Here is a 22324-nt window from a genome sequence, read left to right on the forward strand (position 1 = left end):
TCATTTTATTTGAGGTTAGTGGATAACAACACATTAAAAGTGCTTGAATTGATCATAAATAAAATACACAGTGTGAGACATGACACCAGGGGGAGAGGTCCTGATGTGGTTACTAGAGGAATCAGCAGTCAGTCAGTCAGGGATCACAAACACGTCAATAAATAAATAAATAAAACATAAATCAATAGAAATAGACAGACAGGTAAACAAAATAATCAATAACAAGGGTTTCCATGGAAAGACAGAGAATGGCACATTGCTATTGCATTTTGGGTAAAAAGCTGAATTGAGCTGCTATACAGTTAGCTGTTACAGTGCTAGCATTCATGCTATTTTACATTTCAGACAGTAAACAGTTTGCATCCAACTGTCAGGTCCTCGCCAGGTGAGACAGGTGAAGTTACAGGAAGTTATTACGTGTGAAGTCTGTTTTCTGAATGCTTCTTAAAGCTGTTGTCTTTCATCACACAATGGAGAGCAAACACACCTGAGCTGTGCAGCCAATCAGTAGTCTGCATGGGGAATCAGGTGTAGGGGGTGGAGCTTGACGAAGCAGAAGGTAATATTTGTGGTGAAATTTCGTTAACTACTCAACTGGCTCTTGTTGCGACATGTTGATGGCATCACAGTAGCATCTGTCTCTCACCTGTTGTTTTATGTACAGATTTTGTTCTTTGCCTTTACTGCTTTAATAAAACTTTCAACTAAATCTAATCATAATACTCATCTAATGTTAACTGAGGCTAACTCAGCCGCAGGCCCTGCCATTGGTGAGATAGGTGCTGCTGTGTATACAGGTGTGTGTGTGTGTGTGTGTGTGTGTGTGTGTGTGTGTGTCTATAGATCTACATGCATGTGTGTGTGTGTGTGTGTGTGTGTGTGTGTGTGTGTGTGTGTGTGTGTGTGTGCTGCAAATCATCAGTTCCATTAATGTCCACTCGGTGTCGCTGAAGTCTGGATTACGACTTCCACAATGCATCAGAAGCTTCTGGATTCAATCCTGAAATACAGAAGCAGCTATAAAGTAGATGTTAAGACATGTTTTTGCCATTGCTATTATACAAGCTAAGAAAAATTACATGGAAGTGACCCAGACAGTTCCTAAATAAAAATTAGATCCTGAGAGAAACAGCTGGCTCTGGTCATCACACTCCCAACTTACAAAAACTTAATGTTTGTTAAAAAAGTTCAATCTTACTTCTGATTCTAATCATTTACAAACCTTCAACTTGTAAATGAACTGATCATTTTCATTCAAGTGACACCTGAACTGAAGCCTGATCAAGTCTGGATCCAACGTTCATCTCTACACCCGGAAGTGTTGTGACCTCACGCCTTAAGATTAATATCCTACAAGATACTCAAAAATCTCATGCACTAAATGAAGACTGAAGAGGTACACAGGAAACTGAAACTGAATTAACTTTGTTAAATCAAATTCAAACAAAATCAGTTGGAACAGACCAACTGACCCAGACTAGAACAGACTCGGTTCAACTTGGTCCCATCAGTTGTCATGACAAAAGTAATAATCAGCTCAGAAGTTGTCAGATATGTCTGCTATGACCTTACAGTGCATCCAGAAAGTATTTCACAATGCTTAACTTTTCCCACATGTTGTTATGTTGCAGCCTTATTCCAAAATGTCAGAAAAGACTGCCCAAACATAGGTGTGCCAAGCGCATCATACTCAAAAAGACTTGTAATTGGTGATAAAGGTGCTTCAACAAAGTACTGAGCAAAGGCTGTGAATACTTATGTACATGTGATTTTTTTCATTTTTTATTTTGGAGTAATGTGAACGGATGCACTGTAACAGTCGACTTGATGTCAGATCAGTCATTAAGATCAAACTTGAAGTGACGACCAGCCCACAGTTAGCTCTCGGAGCAACTAGGCTAAGCTAGCTAGCAGAACTGCATGCTCATGCTAATTATCCTTGTAGCATAGCATACATAAGAGTGTTAGCGTAGCATAGCATGGTAATGTGACCACTGGCCTCTCGACAGTTTCTGGAACACTGGAGATCTGAATTCTGTTTTCTGCCTTAACACTACAACAACATCTTCAACCAGATCCAGAGCTAGAACCACAACCAAAGTACACCCAGTGCTTTTATGGGTGAACAACAGAAGACTGTCGTGAAAGGACAGTGAACAATGTTGTTAGCGCAACATGTTAGTGAACCAATAACGGTCGACATGTCAGCTGATAAATGATCACTGATCATTATCCAGACTGGTGACTCACTGATCAGCTGAGTGAGCAGAACTTTATGACCAATCAGTTCATCAAGTTCACCAATCAAGGAGCACAGAAGTGTTAGTGGTTCCTCCCACATTTTATCCAATTAGGACATTCCCTGCTTTTTCTGAACACCTCTTGAATAGGACCTGGACATAAATACAGAATGACTGAATCATGAATATTGCCATGCACTAATCAGCCAATTAGCATCCAGCCTCCATCTGTAGGGGCATGACCAGCCTCCACCTGTTACCTGTGACATCACTAATCAATCACATGATCAGGGGAAACTTCAGTTTCTTTGTGGACGACAACTCGTGTGACGGACAGCTCAGGATGCTGCCGCCGTGCCTCGCTGAGGGCTGCCGCCAGAGCCTTTGAAAAAGAAATGGGTGTCAGACCAGGTCCATGTCCGGGTCTAGTTTAACCTTGGACGGATCAGGCCTAGATCTCTCCTGGGCTGGCCAGATCTGTCACGGGTTAAACCATAGCTGACCAAAAGTAATACTGGTCCAGTTGATCTGTATGTCCCAGATTATGTGACATTTGATCCACTTTTTTCTTGACTTTACTTTTTATATGTCAACAACTGACATATAAACTTTTTGAAAGCGAAACTTTTCAGCCTAGCAAGAAGTAAGTCCAGTTAATCAACTTCCAGATAACTTTACCTGGATGACCGAGAAGCTTCACCAACATAAAAATGTTTTATTATGATGTGGTTGTTACCTGGTCATGGTCGATCTCTGTGTCTCCAGAAATTACGATTCTCTTCTCAATTCTGGTCTCTGAGATTCCTCCTTTGACCATCTGAAGACAAACACAATAATGAACACAGCTCTTCAGAAACCAACCCTGCCCCCTAGTAGCCAACCTTTCACAAGATGATGCTGCTGTAATCTATCCCCAGTCTAAGAGTTACAGAAAGATCGTGCTGACGGAGTGGTGGTTTGTGATGGGACTGATTAGTTACTTTGTTTAAGTGTGTGTTACCTTGGTGATGTGTGTGGTGGTGCTGGTGGTGGAGGTCTCTGAAGTGAAGGTCTGGGAGCTAAGGAGAAGGCCTGCAGGGGGATCGGGCTCAACACGGCTCTGAGACATGAACACATTAAATCAAGAAATGAATCAGTATGGTTCTGCCATTGAAATATTTGTGCTCAGTAAACATAGAGTCTTTCAAACAGTCAAAATCACTGATAAAGAAATCTAAAGGAAATAGAAGTCAATAAATGTAACAACAGAGATGTCCTCACCCCTGGAGCTTCGTATGTCAGAGTTTTCCTCATCACTGGGACCTGAAACATTCACATGCAACATTTTACTGGTTTATCAGAACAAACTACAAAACTGGTCTTTGTTTGGAAAGTGGTTCATAAACTAGTTTTTGTTAGTAACCCGGTTCAAAAGCAAAAGTAAGCACCGGTTATGATCGCTGGGGAGGGAGTTACTGGTTTTACTGGGACATGGGTCACTGGAGCAGGTTTGACTGGGACAGATGCTAGTGGGACTTGCATCAACGGTTTCACCGGGACAGGTGTTAATGGTTTGACTGGAGAAGGGTTCACTGGTTTTAACCGGGGAAGGAATCACTGGGTTTACTGGGGCAGGTGTCAGGGTTCGTCTTCAAGTGTTACCTCCTGCAGAGATTTAGACTCTTCCTCATCATCATCATCAACATCATCATCATCACTGTTGACAGGTGGCTGGATCTTATTGGTCGAGCAGGGGGGCCGGGTTAAAGATGGGGGAGGAGAGTTCTGTCCGAATCTCCATCCTCTCGCATCCTCCTCTGAGTCGTCCGAGTCTGAGTCATTAAGGTAATGCTGAGACGGACCCTCAGTCTCCATGCTAGTCAGCTCCTGCTCACCATGGCTAACTGTAACATTAGCATTGATGCTATCCTGATTATCATCACTAGCCTGTCTGACTGCAGCATCCATGGCCTCCTCCACTGCTACCTGTGCTAACACACTGATAGCATCTTCACTAACCTCGCTAGAAGCATCATCACTAGCCTGGCTGCTAGCATCATCATCTGCTGCACTGTTAGCCTGGTTGGCATTAGCATTGTTACTGTCATCATCACTGCTCCAGTCCTCTGTGACATCGTCAGCATGTATCACCCCACCTCCAGGGGGTGGAGGCGGAGGGTTACTAGGAGGTGGGCCCACAACACTTCCTGTTTCTACCTGAGGCTGGTCCTCCTGTGGCTGGTCTTGGTCATGTGACTCAGTCATTAGAAAGACGGTCTCCACCTTCTCTGACATCTGAAACAGGAAGTGAAGGAAAACACAGACAACAGGTAAACAGGTGCCAGTTTTACCCCTTGTTTCCCCTTAGTTAAAACAGAACAAGAGAAGTATTCCCTGTGAGACAGAATGAGCCTTCACCACCTTTATCATCAGCTGAAAACGGTGTTAAATAAAAAAAAAAAAAGTGCAGCAAAAATTCATTAAGCAGACAGTGGAAGGAGTACAAAAGCAATATTGTATAGGAAACTGCGACTATTTTATATCATAAAAGAAAAGGAATTACACTCTAAACAGTGAAGTAGAAAGACAGATGAGAGACAAGACAGGTGAAGGTTAGACGGGCACCTTCAGCAGGTTGTGCTCTCTGAAGGTTTGTTGTTCTCTGGCCGACTCCAGCAGAGCCGTGAGTTCAGGAGACATTTCATCGAATGTGGGTTTAGGCTGTGCACACACACACACACACACACATACACAAACAAATGTCAGAGAGACAAACAGATGAAGAAGAAACAGAAAGTTCAAACCTTTGAATCATATCTGACGTTTCAGTGATAAATAACAATCTAATCTAACAAAAGAAATCTCAGTAGAATCTGACAGCCAGACTGCAGCCATGCAGGGTTAGAAGTTAACATGTGTGTGGAACATAAAGTTGTTAGTAATTAGTCTGTAATTACTAACCAGTCAGTTGTTATTCTATTAGTTTCTACTGTGATCAAGCAGGTGGTGCTTTCTATAGAGTGCCACAGGAATGAGCCTTTAAACCCAGAAACAAGTCAGCACTTTGATTCCATTGTTGTAAAGACAATGAGTTTTTAGTTAGGTTTTGGTTAGCTAGATCAGGCAACACTTAGGGCAAAGCTGATGATGTAGTGATGTTGGAGTCATGTGCACGTGGTATTGTTCTTTCATTGCCTGACAATAGCTTTTTACCTGTGGTTACTGTATTTATTTTGTCTTTAGATTGTATTTTATTGCTGAATATTTGCAGATATTATCATGCTGAACAAAACCTATAGTTTCATAGAATTATGTTTGTACTAGATTGTATTTTCTGCAATTATCCAAAACCCAATGAAACTCGCACTGACTTTTTTGTCAGCCATGGAGAAACTACCTCCTAAGTTGGCATAAAAACTGTAAGTATAGAAGAAATTTAAATATCCTGACAAAGATAAGTCCCCCTCTCACTCAATCTGACTACAGACCTCTGACATCTGAAGAATTTAGGATACTGACATTGTGAAATGTTAACTCACAGTGTAAACTAATGGAGACTGAGTCTGGGGGTGTTAGGAAACTCTGAAGGCCACAGCTTCAAATAAAATGAAACAAACCAGAAAACCAAAGCAATCAGTTCACAGAAAGATTGAAAGGTGTACTGGGAGCGGGAAGTGAACAGGGGTAAACAGAAATAAGCTCCTGCTGTCAGTCAAACACACCTCATAAACCCTGCTAGAATACACAAAAAGGAGTAAACAAACAAAAAAACGACAAAGAATCCCAGCTCCACCATTACCATTTTGATTAGAGGATGAGAAACAAAATGGCATCTGGGAAAAAAGAAAGGAGAAGCTGAAGAGAATTTAAACTGAACACTCCAGCTCCACACTGCCCTCTGCTGGACTGACTGCACATCCTCACTACTCTCTGCTGGACTGACTGCAGCTCTACAAGGGCTCCTGCTGTGTAGAGCTGTTCCACACTGTCCTTTGCTGGACTGACTGCAGATCCATATTGCTCTCGGTTGGACTGAGTGCAGCTCTACACTGCCTCCTCCTGGACTATCTGCATCTCTATACTGGCTCCTGCTGGACTGACTGCAGATCCACACTGCCTCCTGCTTGACGCTCTGCAGCTCTACACTGCCTCCTGCTGGACTTACTGCAGGTTAAGGTACTTTTTCTGAGCTGATGTGTTCAGTTTGACACGCCAGCAAAGCCCATTTCAGTGCTACACGGCTTAACGTGTGACCAGTTTTCTCGTCATGCGTGTTTCCATGCCTCTCACCAACCACCAATTAGCATACCACTCTGACGGGGGAAGGTGACTTCCTGCTCATGGCGGGGCTTAGGCTCAGCTTGTCCAGAGGCAATTTAGGGGGAATGAGGGGGGACTGAGGTGTCATCGCTACGCCCCCACTGATGTCCAGATTTCTGGTCATTCCCCCTCCTGGCTCACAGATGACGCCACACACGCTGGGAGCTGGTTCCAACGGTGAGGTTGGCGTCTTCACCTCACGAATTGTGATAAGCGGGGCCCCTCTGACAACCCCAGCGTCAGTATTTGCCGTTTTCATGGTAAAATCTGAGCTGTTGTCCCTGGTTGTCATGGTAATGACTTTGCCGGACATTGTGTCATAGCTTCGCCCCACAGTATAGTTCTTCTCTCTGATTGGCTGAGAAGGAGCCTGGTTTGTCATGACCCCGCCCTCCTGGAGCGCACAATTAAGTAACATCAAACTGATTAACCAATCAGGTGACAGGTGAGGACCATCAAACTGATTAACCAATGATGTGACCAGCTATTATGTGTTAGAAATCTACAATTTATAAATTCATAGATTCAGAATTACAAGCAAGCCTTGTGTAGTCAACTGGGTGATATAACACAACCTGCTTAATTCTAACCTTAATGTTAGTGTTCTAATAAACTGTTCAGGTCTGTTCACAGTATGTATCACTTATTGATACAAAGACCTCTGACAGTAAAACTCTCCAGGTCGACTCTAACACACATACACACAGACACCTGTCCTTAATCATCAGCACTGTAAAGACCGGCACACCCTGCCACATTACTTTTCTAGAAACTTTTTACTCTTTAGGTCTTCAATGTTTCCAACCTGTTTGATTCACAGCTCAGTCAGCCTACCTCTGATGAGCTGCTGTCCAGTTGGTTGGGCTGAGAAACAGACAGAGACAGATAGATGTCTTTAGACCTGGCCTTGGGAGGGTTAATGTTAGAACTGGTCTAAACCTGACTTGGGCGTGCTAGTAATACCAGCAGTATAAGGTGTGTCCTGTGTCTCACCTCATCGGGCTCCAAAGGTTCAATCATCGGCGAGTCATCAACTCGTCGCACAGGTGAGGCTGCCAGGCGCTTGTCCCACTCTGTAAGTCCCTCACCTCCACCCCCTCCCTCCAAGAAGGAACGCCTGAGAGCGCTGATGGTGCTCTGAGGTTTCTGTACCTCCTCTGGACTTCCCAATGTTTCCTGAAGTGAGATGACACAGATAGGTCAATGGACACGTGGACAGTGCTTTCACTAGGGAAAGAACAGGAACAAGAATCAGCTTTACCTGAGTTTTCAAATCTTCATCCTGATCAGACTGTCAGAGAGACAGGTAGAGACAGACAGGTTAGTGTTGTCCACACAGTGTAGTAGTACCTGTATTGTACAGGTCAATACCTCAGTAAGTGTCAGTTCTCCATCCACAGCTGTGTCTGTCAGCTCCGTCTGAACACAAACACAGTGATCACATAATGACTCTAAATTTACTTCATATATGCGTTGTTAGACAGGTGAGACGTGAACAAGTGTTTGTCACCTTGGTGTCCTGTTTCTGAGGAGTCAGAGGACTCTGCTGAGAAACTTCTGTTGCTCTGGTCTCCTCCTCCTCCTCCTCCTCCTCCTCCTCCTCCTCCTGCTGCTGCTTCTGCAAATCCTCTTTATCCTCCTCAACCACCTCCATTATCTCATCCTGCACCATCAGCACCTCCTCCACTGGAGGCAGGAAGCAAGGAGACAAGGATAGGACAAGAGAGGAGGAGACAACACGATAAAGAAAGAGACAGGAGAGGAGGAGACAACATAAAGAGGAGAAGTGATGTGATTTTTAGACATTAAGTCAACTGATCCTCTGATTGACGGTTTCTTACCATATTCCATTGTCCTGTCCTCTCCCCTCCTCTCAGGCGTTACCGTGGCGATGAGGTCACTGACGGCAATGGCTTTTGATGCAGCATACAGCCCAGAGCCCATATCTGCGCACACATGCACATCAGTGTCAGAATGCACAGCAATGGTAACCACAGTGATCAGTGATCGAGCTGCAGCAGGAGTACCTGTAGCAACCAAGGTGATGCTCACAGCCAGGCCACAGCAAAGCATCACAACTGCTCATTGCCAAGGCAACGGCACGCTCAGCCAATCAGAGCTGAGGGCTCATGCACCACAGTCTGGGTCAATCATCCAATCAGCAGTCAGACCCATCACAAAGCCATGATCATCATGATACAAGCAATGCTAAGTATGCTAACAATGCTAACATCGCCTGTGAAGTTCAGCTGTTGTGTCTGACTGAAGTTGAGACTCCAGCTGTTCATTCACACCTGGAGACTTGTTAGAGTTTAGTGCGGCTCATTAGTCCACCTGGAATCAGGTAACAGTATAGAGTCACCTGACTCCAGGTGTTGGCTGAAAAACTGTTCCGTTTCAAAATATCCTTCAGACCCGTTAAACCTCTGTTTTCTCTGACCAACATGTGGAGACTCTCTGATCCTTCTGACTAAGAACTAAATCCGTGTCCACCTGAGAAAGTCCTTGAAAACCTTGATGTGGTGTAGTTTACACAGGATTCCTTCACTGTTGATCCTGGTTCTTTCACTCTTACACCAACAATGACCTGGATGACAGGTCATTCATTCACAATGAATGAAGAGTCTAACATGATCCTCAGAGGAATCCTGTGCAGACCTCCCTCCTCCTGAGTTCACACAAACATTGGGCTGGGGAGAAATTATAATGGCTGCATCTAGTCTCTTAATTCAAGTGGCTGCTTTGTCAGCTTGATCAGGTGAGTTTACACACCTGTCACATGTGACTGGTCATGTTACTGATGATTTCAACAGTGTAGCTCAGGTGAGTGTGAATGAGCAGAGCCCTTCTAGCCAATCAGATTGCAGCATTGTCCTACAAGCTGAATGACGCATTCACAGCAGTAGCCAATCACAGATCAGTATTACTGCAGCGTTACTACAGTCTGCAGTTATGAGCTCTACCTGTGTGTGTACCACCGTTGACAGGCGCTCTGAAGGCTGGCGAGCCAATTAGAGAGGAGGTGGGCGTTGCTCTCGGTGCTGAAGAATAATCAGAATCTCTGGTCACCAGCAGGTACATATAACAACCAACCAATGACAGAACAAGATTTCTGAACGCTCCTGGTGCTACTACTGAGACCTGTACTACAATTACAGGAACAATATTCAAGAAAAAAATCACCAATAAAGAAAGAGTACATTTACATTTGGTCATTTAGCAGACGCTTTATCCAAAGCAACGAGTTGGATACAAGGCACAAGGCAAAGGCAGGGTAAGCATAAGGAGTCTTGCCTAGTGACCCTCACTAGACATAGGGGTCACTAAGGTAAGACAAGCCCCAGTCTATCACATGAAGGGCAGAGATCTCACCACTTCGCTAGCCTGCGAAGAGTACTTGACCTGGAACCCCAAATCTAGCACCTGGCTCACTGGTAGGACTCTTTTGGTACTAGAATTATTTCAAATTAGTCCAGAATAAATACCTTTTGTTATTAGGTAACAAAGTTATTAGATATTTTTTAGGGGGGATTCTACAATAAGATCAGTACTACATGTACTGTGATCAGTAGTACTCCTGATGAGAGCAGTACTGCTCCTGCTTTGAGCCGTTGCACTACCGCTAAGACTAGAACTGCAACCACTGGAACAACTACACCATTTACAGCAAAGATCTAACCCATCACAAAGCTGGAGTCATGTGCCTGAAGCTCCTGGAACAAACAGGATGATTGGACAACACTTGGATCACTGAGACTACAACTACAAGCTGGGATCAGGACTACTTACACTTACTAACTACAAAAATAGTACTCATATAACGTAGAATGGAAGCGTGGCCGACAGGAAACCTAAACCCCAACCGCAGGGAATACTAGTATGATAAGTACCTCCATCCAAGCTACGGCTCAGCATGTTCCTCTTGCTGATGCATCGTGGGAAATGTGGTGCAGGTCTGGAGATCTGAGCACTTGCTCTGCGACTCTGAATCTGAGTCCGTCCACTGTACCGAAACTTGGAACCCAGAGAAAGAAACTTCTTGGGGGGTTCTTCTGGAGACACCAGCCTGTGATATGGACATAGGAAGTAGAGGGACACATCAGTGTCTTGTCAGTGTGTGTTGTGCTGTAAGAATTTACATCATGACCTTATATGCCTTACACATTTCATGTTAGTCTAACTTCTAAACCTGGAATAACTATTCCCAGAAAAAACACACATGATGTTGGGACCTTGTAAATGCCATAGACTGACCTGAAAAAGGAGTGATGCTCCACACAAACCTTCCACAGTCTCTTCGCTGCTCTGTGGTTTAACAACTTAAAACCAATGGTAGACTCAAACTGCTCAAACTGGAGACAGATGGACAGAGATTATATGAATTTACTAGATTTGATTTAAACCTAGTTTAAACAGTAAGAATACACTTTTTGAATTGCACAGGATTTGATATACAAATGCAAATGTTGTAAAAAAGAACAGGAGGACAGAGATCAAAGGTAGAGACACACACAGAAGAGAAGTAAAAACCCAAATCAGAGCCATCAAAAAAGAACAGACAATCAAGGAAGGAGATGAATCACAAGCAACACTTCATAAACTACATGAGCTGTTTTTGATATGACACCAGCAAAGGCTAATTGTTTAAAAGCATATCCAAAATAAAAATGAGTGTTTCTGTAATATTGCTGCATTTGTTTACTGCTGATTATAATTACAGTTAAAAGACTGATGATACTGATTATGTTAAATAAATCATGAATCTTCATTAGCAGTTAAAACTACATTCAGATATTATTACAGCTGTTACGTAAAAAGGACCTGTCGTGAACTTAAGTGGTTCCATTCAGAATTGGTAAAATAAGGATTTGCAGGTGCTAATAGAAAGGAAGCAGCAACGATGTTAAGGAGTGAACCTTTTATTGCTTTAATCTGAGTAATTATGATGATTAACTTTCAGTTTTATTTGAAGAATACTCTGGCTTATTCTCACCGTTTCGGGACCCAGGAAGCACTGAATGGCCCTGGATGTCACTAAATGTGGTTGCTGGTTTCCCAAGAGTTTAGGACTGATCTTTCGATAAAGTGCTTTTTCCTGTAATACTGAGATTTTGTTGCTGTGACTCATCAAAGTAATAGCCTCTCCCTCTAACAGCTCTTACTCCTCTGGATTGAATTTCCACCTACTTTTACGCTGGTCATTCTCTAACTTTTCCACCATTGAAACAAGGAAAATCCTCAATTAAATACAGCCGCCCCCTCAAAGGTTGCACCTTATGTCAATCATAAATTTTTTTTAATTCTTGCTATGTATGATTTTAGTAACTCGGGCCAAAACGTATGTTGCCACCCAGGTCCAGACTGTAATCCAGTCACCTAACTCCAACATGCTTTATAGTGGGTGTGAATTCTGCTTCTGTGGTGTGGAGGTGCGTTTCTCACTTCTCCAGGTCGGATCTTGATGTAGAAGTTGTTTCTTTTGTATGAGATCTTCAGGATCTTTGGCCATGAGAACCTGTTGATCCTCAGTCTGTCTCTGTAGACCAGCAGACCGCTACTGCACACACCCAGCATGATGGCCACCCCCTCTGAATCCTGCACACATAAATACAAAAGGACGTTTGGAGTTTTGTCCCTGTGAGGAAATCCAGTGAGAAAATTAATTATGTTTTGTTTACAGTGCATCAGTAAAGCAAGTCACATGATTAGAAACGACACTAGGTAGATAATTCAGGTTTCCAGAAGGAAGGAAGCGCAATCCAACAACAGAAAGCATACTATATTTTCTGGTGTTGTTCTGAGCAGTTCAGCTGAAAGTGAACATTCACTTGTTCGCTGTACAACTGGGCTCACACAGATATTATGCAGACTTTGTACTACGGAGCTCACATGATGAAGTCCAGGAAATCTCCAAGCTGAATAACTCAGAAGTTTGCATTCTCACATGCAGCTCACCAGGTAAAGTCTGGAGTAATTCAGCATGTATAAAAGCAGCTCAAGATTCTTAAGGTACAGTGAGGCAGAAACCGGACCACCCCAATTACAAAACACCTTGATACAAACAGAGCAATGTAGTATTCGCAGTTCATCGCAATATGTACAAATCTGTACAAAGGAGAGACTGAACAACAGCTTCAGGAGAGCCGGCTTCTCAGGATAGGACTCGGCAGTCCATACAAGATGGTCTATGGCATCCTAAAAAATGGAGTTTGGTGGCAACTGGACTTGCTTTAAGTTCTTGAAGATGTTTCACCTTCCATTCAGAAGGCTTCATCAGTTCTGTCTGACTGGCAGGAAGAAGTCTTTTGGATGGAAGGTGAAATGGGAAAGAAGTTAAAGCAGCGTGCACTACTTAAGGCAGCAGTTCTGCTGAAGCGTCAGCCCTCCTTGTGTGTAAGATTGTTTAGGGGTGCTGGAGGGGAAAACTGTGACGGTGAAGGGCAAGTTGGAGGAGAGTGGAGCTGTAAGGTCAGCAACACCACAGACAACAGCAAGCTATCCCCGATCATAATGGATTTCAGAACTGCAGTCCTGAACCATGACAGCAGCCCTGGAGAGCGGTGGTGAAGTCTGTGAGCTAAGGTTTAAAATCCTGGTTAAACCAAGGTTCCCTTTGACTGGTTTTAGTTCATGTTTGCAGTCAGTTAAACCATGAAAATAACAGTTTATGAGGTTGGAAGTCATGAAAGGGGTGTTCAAGGGTTTCAGGTGGATTTTGGGTATTGTAGAAAATACCCAAAATTATTCTTTTTCTGAACAACAGACTAAACAGTAGTAAACAACAATGATGTTTGTATGAACACACCTACACACAGGAAACAGTCTTACCTCTGAATTAGCTGGAGACAAGCAATCAAAGCGGCCTCCTACCATCTACTCATTCAGTCAGACAGACAGACAAAAAGAAAACATAGAAAAGAACAGCTGGTCTAAATGTAACACACAGATAACAATCCCAACACAAGTGCTAACTCTTCCACTAACGAGTCACAGCAACACTACTGTTACTGTCATTAAACTAATGTCTCCTCCTGCACTATTTCATATTTCAGAAATGCCAGTACTACTTCTGTCCACCAGGTGTCCTCAGTGAGTTCCTGAGTGTCACAGTCACCTCACTCTCCACTTGCCTGAATACCTCCCCAGTTGCTGTAGTTCAGGGATGGGCAGCCCTGGTCCTAGAGAGCCACGGCCCTGCTTGTTTTGCAATCATATCTGCCCTTGACACTGCTGATAATGTGATCAGGTGTGTTCAGCCAATCAGAAGGTGTAAGTGCAGCGATAGTTAACAATAGTTAACCATGTAAACCAATTAGGGCTGTAGCTCTCTAGGACCAAGGTTACCTAGTCTGTAGTTCTAGTTGTTCACCACAGGTTCTCCCTCCTGATGTTCTGTAGTTTTGTATTTTTAACTCGTACTGAGTAAGTAAAGTTTGCTCTGATTTAACAATTGCACAAGCAAATGCTGTATGGGTTAGGGTTAGGGTTAGCCCACAGTGGAGACCTTTTAAAGCCTTCTTGTCACTGGTGTGTGATCAGTGCGATCAATCTGTGATCAGGTCTCATCAGGTCTCTGTGGATTTCGTCAGATGTGCTGTTGGTTCACATCTGACTAACATGAAACAGTTTGACTTCACTCTGTTACTGAGACAATGGATTGGTGGAAAACAGCCGTGATGGAAAAATCAGTACAGTCACACAGACACACACACGCACACAATTGATTGTGGACAAGAAGTGGGTCATGTGCTGGTGATTGATGCCGAGCATCAGCAGCACTGAAACACACTGAGCTCTGTTTATATTATGTTCATTCATTATCAAATGTATGTTAACTAATGATTTATGAGAATAGATGAACATAATAGACATGATCCAAAGTCAAATCTAACAGAAAACTAGATAACCTTTACAAACATCCCTTCTCAGACGCTGTCTCAGTGCTAACCTTCCTCCATCCGGACGCCAGGTGATCTCAGACATTCCTCGCCTTCTCTGTCACCTGACTTTCACACGCATGCTCACCATTTCCCCATATTCTGGTGCACTTCATGTCTGGTGGATGTACCTGTTCCTGCACCTGAACATGTTCTTGACCATTTCCCTGTACCTGCTAATCTGGGATTTTTTGCATTCAATGTATCATCTGAGAAAATTAGTGGAGCTGCCTGTTTAATGAAAACCTGGATGTTGAAGCTTTCAGCAGTTGTTTACACGCTTCTTAAAGTTAAGGACTTTCACTCTCGACCTGTCTAGCCTGCAGCAGAAACAAATCAGGAGTGAAGACAGCAATATGAGAAGAATGAAATTACAATAAATTGAAACCTTTCTGTAAATCTGAGACACAAACAAATACTATTAAAAAGGGTAAGATCAGAAAAGCTCTTGTATCTAATAAAACAAAATGGTTCAGACAGACTCAACCTCACACGGCAAAAATACAAAACAACAATGTGGGGAAGAAACATGGAACTATACTATACATTTTTCAGTCCGCACACTGCCCCCATACCACAGAAAGTGATTCAGCTCTGCACTTGGTGAAACTCCAGTTCATGTTGTTTTGGACGTTTCATGTTTGATGCGATATTACTGCAGATTCAAACTTATAGATGAGGCATTTCATAATAAAACGCAGTCTGTGTGGAAACATGGGGCACTTAATTAAAGGTTGAGTAATACATGCAAGTACATGAATGTGATTATTAAGAGCTTAAAAAAAGTCCTGATGATTCAGGAGAAACTGGTCAGAAGAAAAACATCTATTGTAGATCTGGAGTTGAATTTCCAAACAACCTCACCTGGATGACTGAGAATCATCACTGACATAAAGTATATTGTAGATGTTTGTTCAGGAGCTGATATCAGATATCATGTGCTGATAGTGTAGTCGTCTAAATCACATTATTTCCTGTCTGTCTGTAGCATAAATGGTTTAACGTTGTGTGTTTTACCTTTGCGTGGTGAAGGTCGACTCCATACATCGAAAGTTTCTTTACATTTTCCAGGAAGTGTCTCTCTGCTTCAGCTGGAGTCATTCCTCTAAACACAAGGACACAATTACCTGCTGATGTCTGTTACGTTCACTACAATATTATGATGAGTTCATTTAATATGATAATGACCTATAATGACTGCTCATTCATTCAATATACAGTAATAATGACTTCAATTACACGGTTTCTATAGAGTGAAATGTTTAATAAGTGAGAACCTGTAGGTTTTGTGCAGCTCCATGATCTTTTCTTCCATCTCTTTGGTTTGATTTGGAGCAAAACTGAGTTCACTGATGTAATCTGGACCACACTCGTCTGGACAGAGAGACAAACAGGGGATCAGAGGCCAACAGGCAGAAACCCTACACATCACTAGAGACAGTGGGTGGTGGGTAGTACTTATGGTTGGGGACAGCCAGAAAAAGGTCTGTTGAATATCTCTACATAGTACAATATTATTCAAGCACAACTATTTGCTCTCAGGTCTACTTAGTGCAGGTTTTCTAATGGTTCCTACAGTTTGTGAATACACGTTTAGAGCATTTAGGTACCAAGCACCTCTACTGTGGAACCAGCTCCCAATTTAGGTTGTTATGTCAAAAAAGAGCAGGGTACAAGGTTGTCAGTACCAGGGTCGTAGTCTCCAAGCTCTGATTGGACGGTGTAGGATCCAAGGATAGTGTGAGTTGCAAATGAACACGGAAGACGACCAGAAACTATATCCTGTCTGAGCTGAAGACACAGGAAGTACCTGCAGACAGACAGAAAGATGTCACCTTCCTCGAGCGCACAACAGGTGAAGACTTGTGACACAGTTGAGTGAACCTACCTGGTGATCTCCTCCGACAGCTGGGTGGGATCAGGAGGGTAAAACTTTACATTAAAGGAGAAGTTCCAAGGAACGCCTGAGAGACAGGGAGCAGGGAATCAATTCACCCACAAAATTACCATGAAAAACATGATAACTAGTTAACTGGTTAAGTAGATAACCAGTGAGTTACCCTCTAAACAGACCAGAACACAACACTGTTTTCTAAAATGCTGGACCCAACTTCACACGAACTCACCTCTGACCTGTTTCTTCATCTCCTTTGCTGGATCCAACCAGTTCTACAACACAGACGACTGAAGTCAGACAGGAAGAGAGACAGACGGCTAAACAGACAGACTGGTAAGCACACAGACAGGTAAACGGTAAAGTAGACAGATACCTTGTTGTTGTCAGCATCTCTGAAGGACAACGCAAAGTAGTCTCTCTCCAGCAGGTTGATGTGTTCACAGACTTGCTCAAACAGCTGCAGGCCACGAGCTCGTTTCTGAAACACCACAGGTAACCTTGAAGAGACACACAAACACCTGTCTAACCTGCCTACAAACGTCAAGAAACTGCCTCACCTCCACAGTGCAGGTGAACAGCGAGCCGTCCAATAGGGTCACTTTTGCCTGCATTATCCTGAAGCTCAGTGGGTTTCTGGCTGGAGAGCGAGTGATGTGACCAGTGGACGAGAGGTGACTCGTCGAGTCCTCGACAGGTGAGCTGTGAGGATGGCTCTGGGGTGGCCCGCCCTCCCCTCCCTGAGGACATAGGGAATGATATCATAGCTCGCCTGTACCGAGGACGTCGCAGTTACAGGGCATGCACAACAACCATCAGGCCCCTAAACTTTTTTGTTAGTTGATAGTTATTATTGGTTTATTTGTTTTTACCTGTTTAGGTGTTGAGTGCGCGGCGGCTTCAGGGAAGGACTCCGCCTCGTTAGGCTGGGTCTCGCCTGGCTCTGTTGTCATGGTGATCCACCTGAGCCACAGTTATGACACAATTACCAGAGATAAATAATCAGGTTGATGATTGACTGTCAGGGAATCCTGCGTTTACATGCACTGGGAAACATGAAACTTGTTATTCCTGGTTTTATCAGAGAGACTCGAAGATGTAGGAATTATACCCATTATCATACACCTCCCTATTTTCGGGGCTCATAAATAATGGAACAAATTGCTGAAAAGCAGTTGGCCATGAGATGGAGGGGTAGAACAGGTGGATAAGTAGATGGCAGATGAGAGCAGGAGGGTGGGAAATTGCTGACCAAAGCTGGGGGAACAAAGCTGAGAGACTTGCAACATAGACACAGAGGATTGACTTATTGAGTCAAGAGCCACAAGCACAGTTCAGATACAATAAACAATCCAGGGTCAGACACAGAGGGTAATAAATATCAGTCGTCAATCCAAAATCCACGATCTGGAAACCAATTTGTAAAGTCCACAGAATAAACAAGGTCCATAGTTCAGCATTCAAAGAACCTCCCAAATCCAGAAATAATCAAGTATAACTTAACGTGACAGAATCAGGCAGTGGTAAGGGCAAAACAGCCAAATACAAGATGTTTGGAGGAAACAGTTTAACATGGCTGGAGAGAACATTAAACGTACCCCCGCAGACAAGGAAACAGAATCAAAGAGAGAAAACGCTCAAGAGAGCAATCAACCAGGGACAAGGGTGAATCATGACAAGAGGCAGTGCTATGGCATGAATATGGCTGCCAATGGAACCAGGTCACTGGTATTTACTGTTGACCTGACTTCAGATAAAGAGTCTAGAAGAGTTCTGAGGTGTATAGGACTACAGTATAGCCGCTGCTGAGATTGAACCAAATGCTGCAAAACTGATAGGACAGAGCTTCATACTGCAGATGACTAATGACCCAAACTATACAATAAAACCTACTATGAGTTTCTCAATCCGAAGAAATAGGATATTCTTCACTGGCCATATCAGTCACCTAACCTCTACCAAATAGAGCAGATTTTCACTTACTGAAGTTAACACTGAAGACAGAAAGACAAATAAGCAGCAGCTGACGGCAGCTGCAGTAAAGGCCTGGAAAAACACCTCAAGGGATGACACTCATGTCCATTGGTTCCAAACTTTAGGCAGTCATTGACTGCAAAGCAATTTTTTGCAAAGTATTAGCATCCTTTACGTTTGTGATTTTGTTTTAATTCCATTATTTATGATTTGGTCATATTCTTGTCTGCTTGCTTTGTTTTATCTGTATTATGTTATTTTCTCTCTCCCTTTCCACTTATCCCAACCAGTCGTGGCAAATGGCCATCCACCCTGAGCCTGTATTGTCACCTAGTGCTGCTCAATGGGGATTTGTTAGGTTTGTTTATAGTATGTGACGTGACTTGAGACGATTCTGCAATAAAAATACAATTGAATTAACAGCCGGCAAACTGATATAAACAGCAGCAGGAACTTGTATGAATAGGTTGCTCTTTCTGTCTTTACACTCTGTAAACTGGGACATTATCTGAAACCACAAAGTTCTGATTTCAGAGTTGTATTTAAACACTTCATCACATTTACTATCTCAGTCACTGTCTGATGATTTCATCACCCTGAGTTGTAACCGTGGCTACCATCTGTTGACCCCTCCAGCTGCCAGGGGAGGGTTACTATGGTAACCAGAGGGGATGAGGGTGAGGATAGAGGGTGAGGCAGAGAGATTAGGGCAGAGAAACAATCTAATGTAATCTGGACTCAGACGATGATGATGATAGTGTATTATACTGGGCATTTTATATGCAGTAATATTGTGTGTACATTTATGTATAAATATATTTAAAAAGTTAGGGAATTAAAATAAAACAATCAAGATGTGATTGAAACATAGATTTTTAGTCAGTCAATTTAAGCAGAGTACCTACATTTAAGCGGCAAAATAATAAGTGGACAAAGTGACATAATTAAAAATAGAACTATCATTTATAATACTTGGGACTACTGACTGCCTGAAGTTTGGAGTCTATGGACTTCACCAAATTCTGAATTTCCTTCCTGGAGATGCTTTGCCAGCCCTTCACTGCAGCCACCTTGAGTTTCTGCTCATTTGTGGGTCCTGCTTCCTTTAGTTTTAGCTTCAGTAGGTGAAAAGCTGCTCATCCTTTAGATTGAAATCAGACAACTGTCATGTCCATTGAAGAATATTCAACTTGTTCCAGTTGTATTGCTTTGTATAGAGTATATACTGCAGTATGTTTAGGTTCATTATCCATTTGTACTGTGAAGCGCAGATGGATACCTTCTCCACAGTATTCTTGAGTGCTGTGAAGGTGTTTTTCTTGACCAAGGAAAGGCTTCTGAGATCATCTACTTTAATTGTTTAGTAGCTACTTTACTTTAGTTGGTCTTCCATGTCTTTCCATGCTGTACCAGTCCTTTCTTTCTTTTAGGAATATACCAAACTGTTGATTTGGCCATACCTAAAGTTTTTGCTACAACTCTTACAGAATTATATTGTTTTTTTGTTGTTCTTTTCTTGCATTGAGATCTTCTTGGACTTTATTTAGGTAGATCCAGTGATCCAGCTGTCAAATTACAACTCCAGGCCTGTTACCTGTTTCATTTGTCTTAAAGTAACAAGGGAATGAACTGCACCTGGTTAAATCACTTCGTGTCAGTCAAACTGTCTAAATACTATTGAGCCCATCAAAATGAAGTTTCTCTGTTTAAATTCATAAATGTTAAGTGTCTCTTAAACCTCTTAAAGTAAAGCTGAAAATCGAAACCTCTATTTCTGTCACATGTTGATTGTTATATTTACATATTTATTTACATGTATACAAAGTTAGTCTTTTTTTAAGCTGAAATTACACGTGTGTGTGTATATATATATATATATATATATATATATATATATATATATATATATATATATAGATATATAGATATTAATACTATAATACATCACGCTGATAAACAGCTGCACCCCCTCAGTCTGTCTGTACTCTAATGTGATCTGCACTGTGTTCTTCTGTTAGGTTTTTCCTATGTAAACTCTGCAGAATTCATTTACATCTAGAAATATTTCATTTAAAAATCAACACCTAATGTTTGACCTTTAACTTTAGGAATATAAAAAACTATAAATTCTGCTTTTGACCCCGCAGACCTGAGTCCTCTGATGTGGACCTGATCATCACAGGCTGCTGCAGACATCATTTACACATATTAACCATTTGAGAGCCGCAGCAGCCTGAACTCATCTCAGAGACTCGCTTGAGATCCGGGTCCTGCATTAGACCGGGTTCCTAACCGAGACCTGGCTGCAGCCTGAACTCCTCTCACACACGTCACAGAGGAGCGTTCAGCTTTCTGCTCTGCAGTAACTCCGGTGAGTCCGGAGTCCGGTTCTCGGGAGGATCCCCGTGAGTCTTTGTCGTCCTGCAGCAGGAAACACCCGTTTCAACACGCACGGCAACGCGCACGGAGCTGCAGTGTGATGAAGCATCTCTGTGTGTGTCTGTATCTGCTGGCCTCAGTTTGTCTGATCGATCACTGACTGATCGATAACTGATGATCGAGTCTATAGTTGATCACTAATCTATAACCTGCTACTCTGATATAAACATCATCTTTAATCTTTACCTGTCCTCGTGCAGGACGCTCCCTCTCCCTCCCGGTAACGGACCGTTTCTATCTACGTCATCTGGCCGCACGTCACACACACGGCGTGGGTGACGTCACGACGCACAGTGCGGAGCCAGATGTTTTTATCTCTATAAAAATTTGTCATAATAATTATTTTCTATCATGGAACTGTTAATTTAATGTGATTAGTTTCTGAAACAACATCTTATTTATCTCTTTATTGAGACCAGAGAGCAGATTTGAATTTTTTATGTAGTGTCTTCTTTTTTTTTTTTCATTGTAGTAATACTGTAGTACTGCGTAGTAACTGTTGGGATGTGGTAACTTTTGTGTAATCTGTAGGATTAAATCTGCAGATACATTTTGATGCCAATCAGTAAAAAGAATCGAAAGTTTACGTTGTACGCTCGGTTTGTTTGTGTTTTCTACTGTATGTGTCTGTGTCTGTGAGATCCTGTGACCCCAGCTCTCAGGTCACCACACAGGATGAGGCTGAACGCTCTGGTAGGAAACAATGAGTGTGTTTGTGTTACTCACCAGTTTATCAGGTACAGGAAGTGGTTCATCCAGGCAGAAGAAGAAGAAAAAGGAATGAAGGGGTTAATTTTATTTACACAAACATGTTATGTGAATTAATTAATGAGGACTGTGTTAAATGTACCAACACAGAATATGTGACCACATTAATAAACAAGTATTAGAAATACTTTAGAGCACCAGCAGCGACAGTACTCACAGTGTGTTTTTATTCAGACATCAAGTAACTAAATGTTTCAGGTTTGGACAACAGCGATTAAGAGGACATGACTCTGGTCTCTTGGTGACAGATGAGACCTGCTCTCCTTTTCATTGTTGTGCCTTTTCTTACTATTTGTTCAGGACTTTGGTTCTTTGAGTGTCACAGATCCAGCATCATATGGATGCTGCTGTTATGATGTAGTTTATTAAAATCTCAAAAAGCCCAGGACTCCTGAGGGATAAGAAAACCTGTCTATACAACAAGTTCTGTAGAATCAACAGTTTTTACATCCGATCGAACCCTTAAACTCACAACGGTTGTTTCTTACTTTATGAACTGATTCTCTGACAGGAGTAAAATCATGTGTTATTACTTGATGTTAACAATACCTTCTTTCAGCGACAAGATCATTACCACAGTGTAGAACTGTGGTACTATTTCAAAACACTTCAAGTACCAAAGGTAAAAGTACTTTCCACCAGTTTTTAAAACCTGATGAAAACACTTAAGTTAATTGTTAGTCTGTCTGTGATTGGTCAGTTTTTAATACGCAGACTGAACATTATTAATAAAGTTTCCTGCAGAGTCCTGGTGGTTCCTGATGTGAACTTCT

The 22324-nt window shown here is 42.4% G+C and overlaps 1 protein-coding gene across 1 annotated transcript; it reads right to left on the reverse strand.

The window, feature by feature from the left end:
• Window positions 1-1143: 1143 nt before the first annotated feature.
• On the reverse strand, window positions 1144-17323 carry epb41l3a (erythrocyte membrane protein band 4.1-like 3a). The gene is made up of 22 exons (XM_026361185.1): window positions 17243-17323; window positions 16931-17110; window positions 16747-16851; window positions 16603-16645; window positions 16365-16440; window positions 16165-16286; window positions 15754-15850; window positions 15494-15581; window positions 13368-13412; window positions 11982-12134; window positions 10794-10891; window positions 10430-10605; window positions 8381-8485; window positions 8050-8225; window positions 7911-7958; window positions 7801-7830; window positions 7533-7715; window positions 4845-4940; window positions 3882-4514; window positions 3241-3339; window positions 2977-3057; window positions 1144-2622 (listed from the first exon to the last, which is right to left on the reverse strand). The coding sequence occupies exons 1-22, from the start codon at window positions 17321-17323 to the stop codon at window positions 2512-2514; spliced, it is 2826 nt and encodes a 941-aa protein (XP_026216970.1). The 3' UTR covers window positions 1144-2511.
• Between the last annotated feature and the right edge of the window lie 5001 nt (window positions 17324-22324).

Source organism: Anabas testudineus, chromosome 2, assembly GCF_900324465.2.
Source record: "Anabas testudineus chromosome 2, fAnaTes1.2, whole genome shotgun sequence".
Lineage (NCBI taxonomy): Eukaryota > Metazoa > Chordata > Actinopteri > Anabantiformes > Anabantidae > Anabas > Anabas testudineus.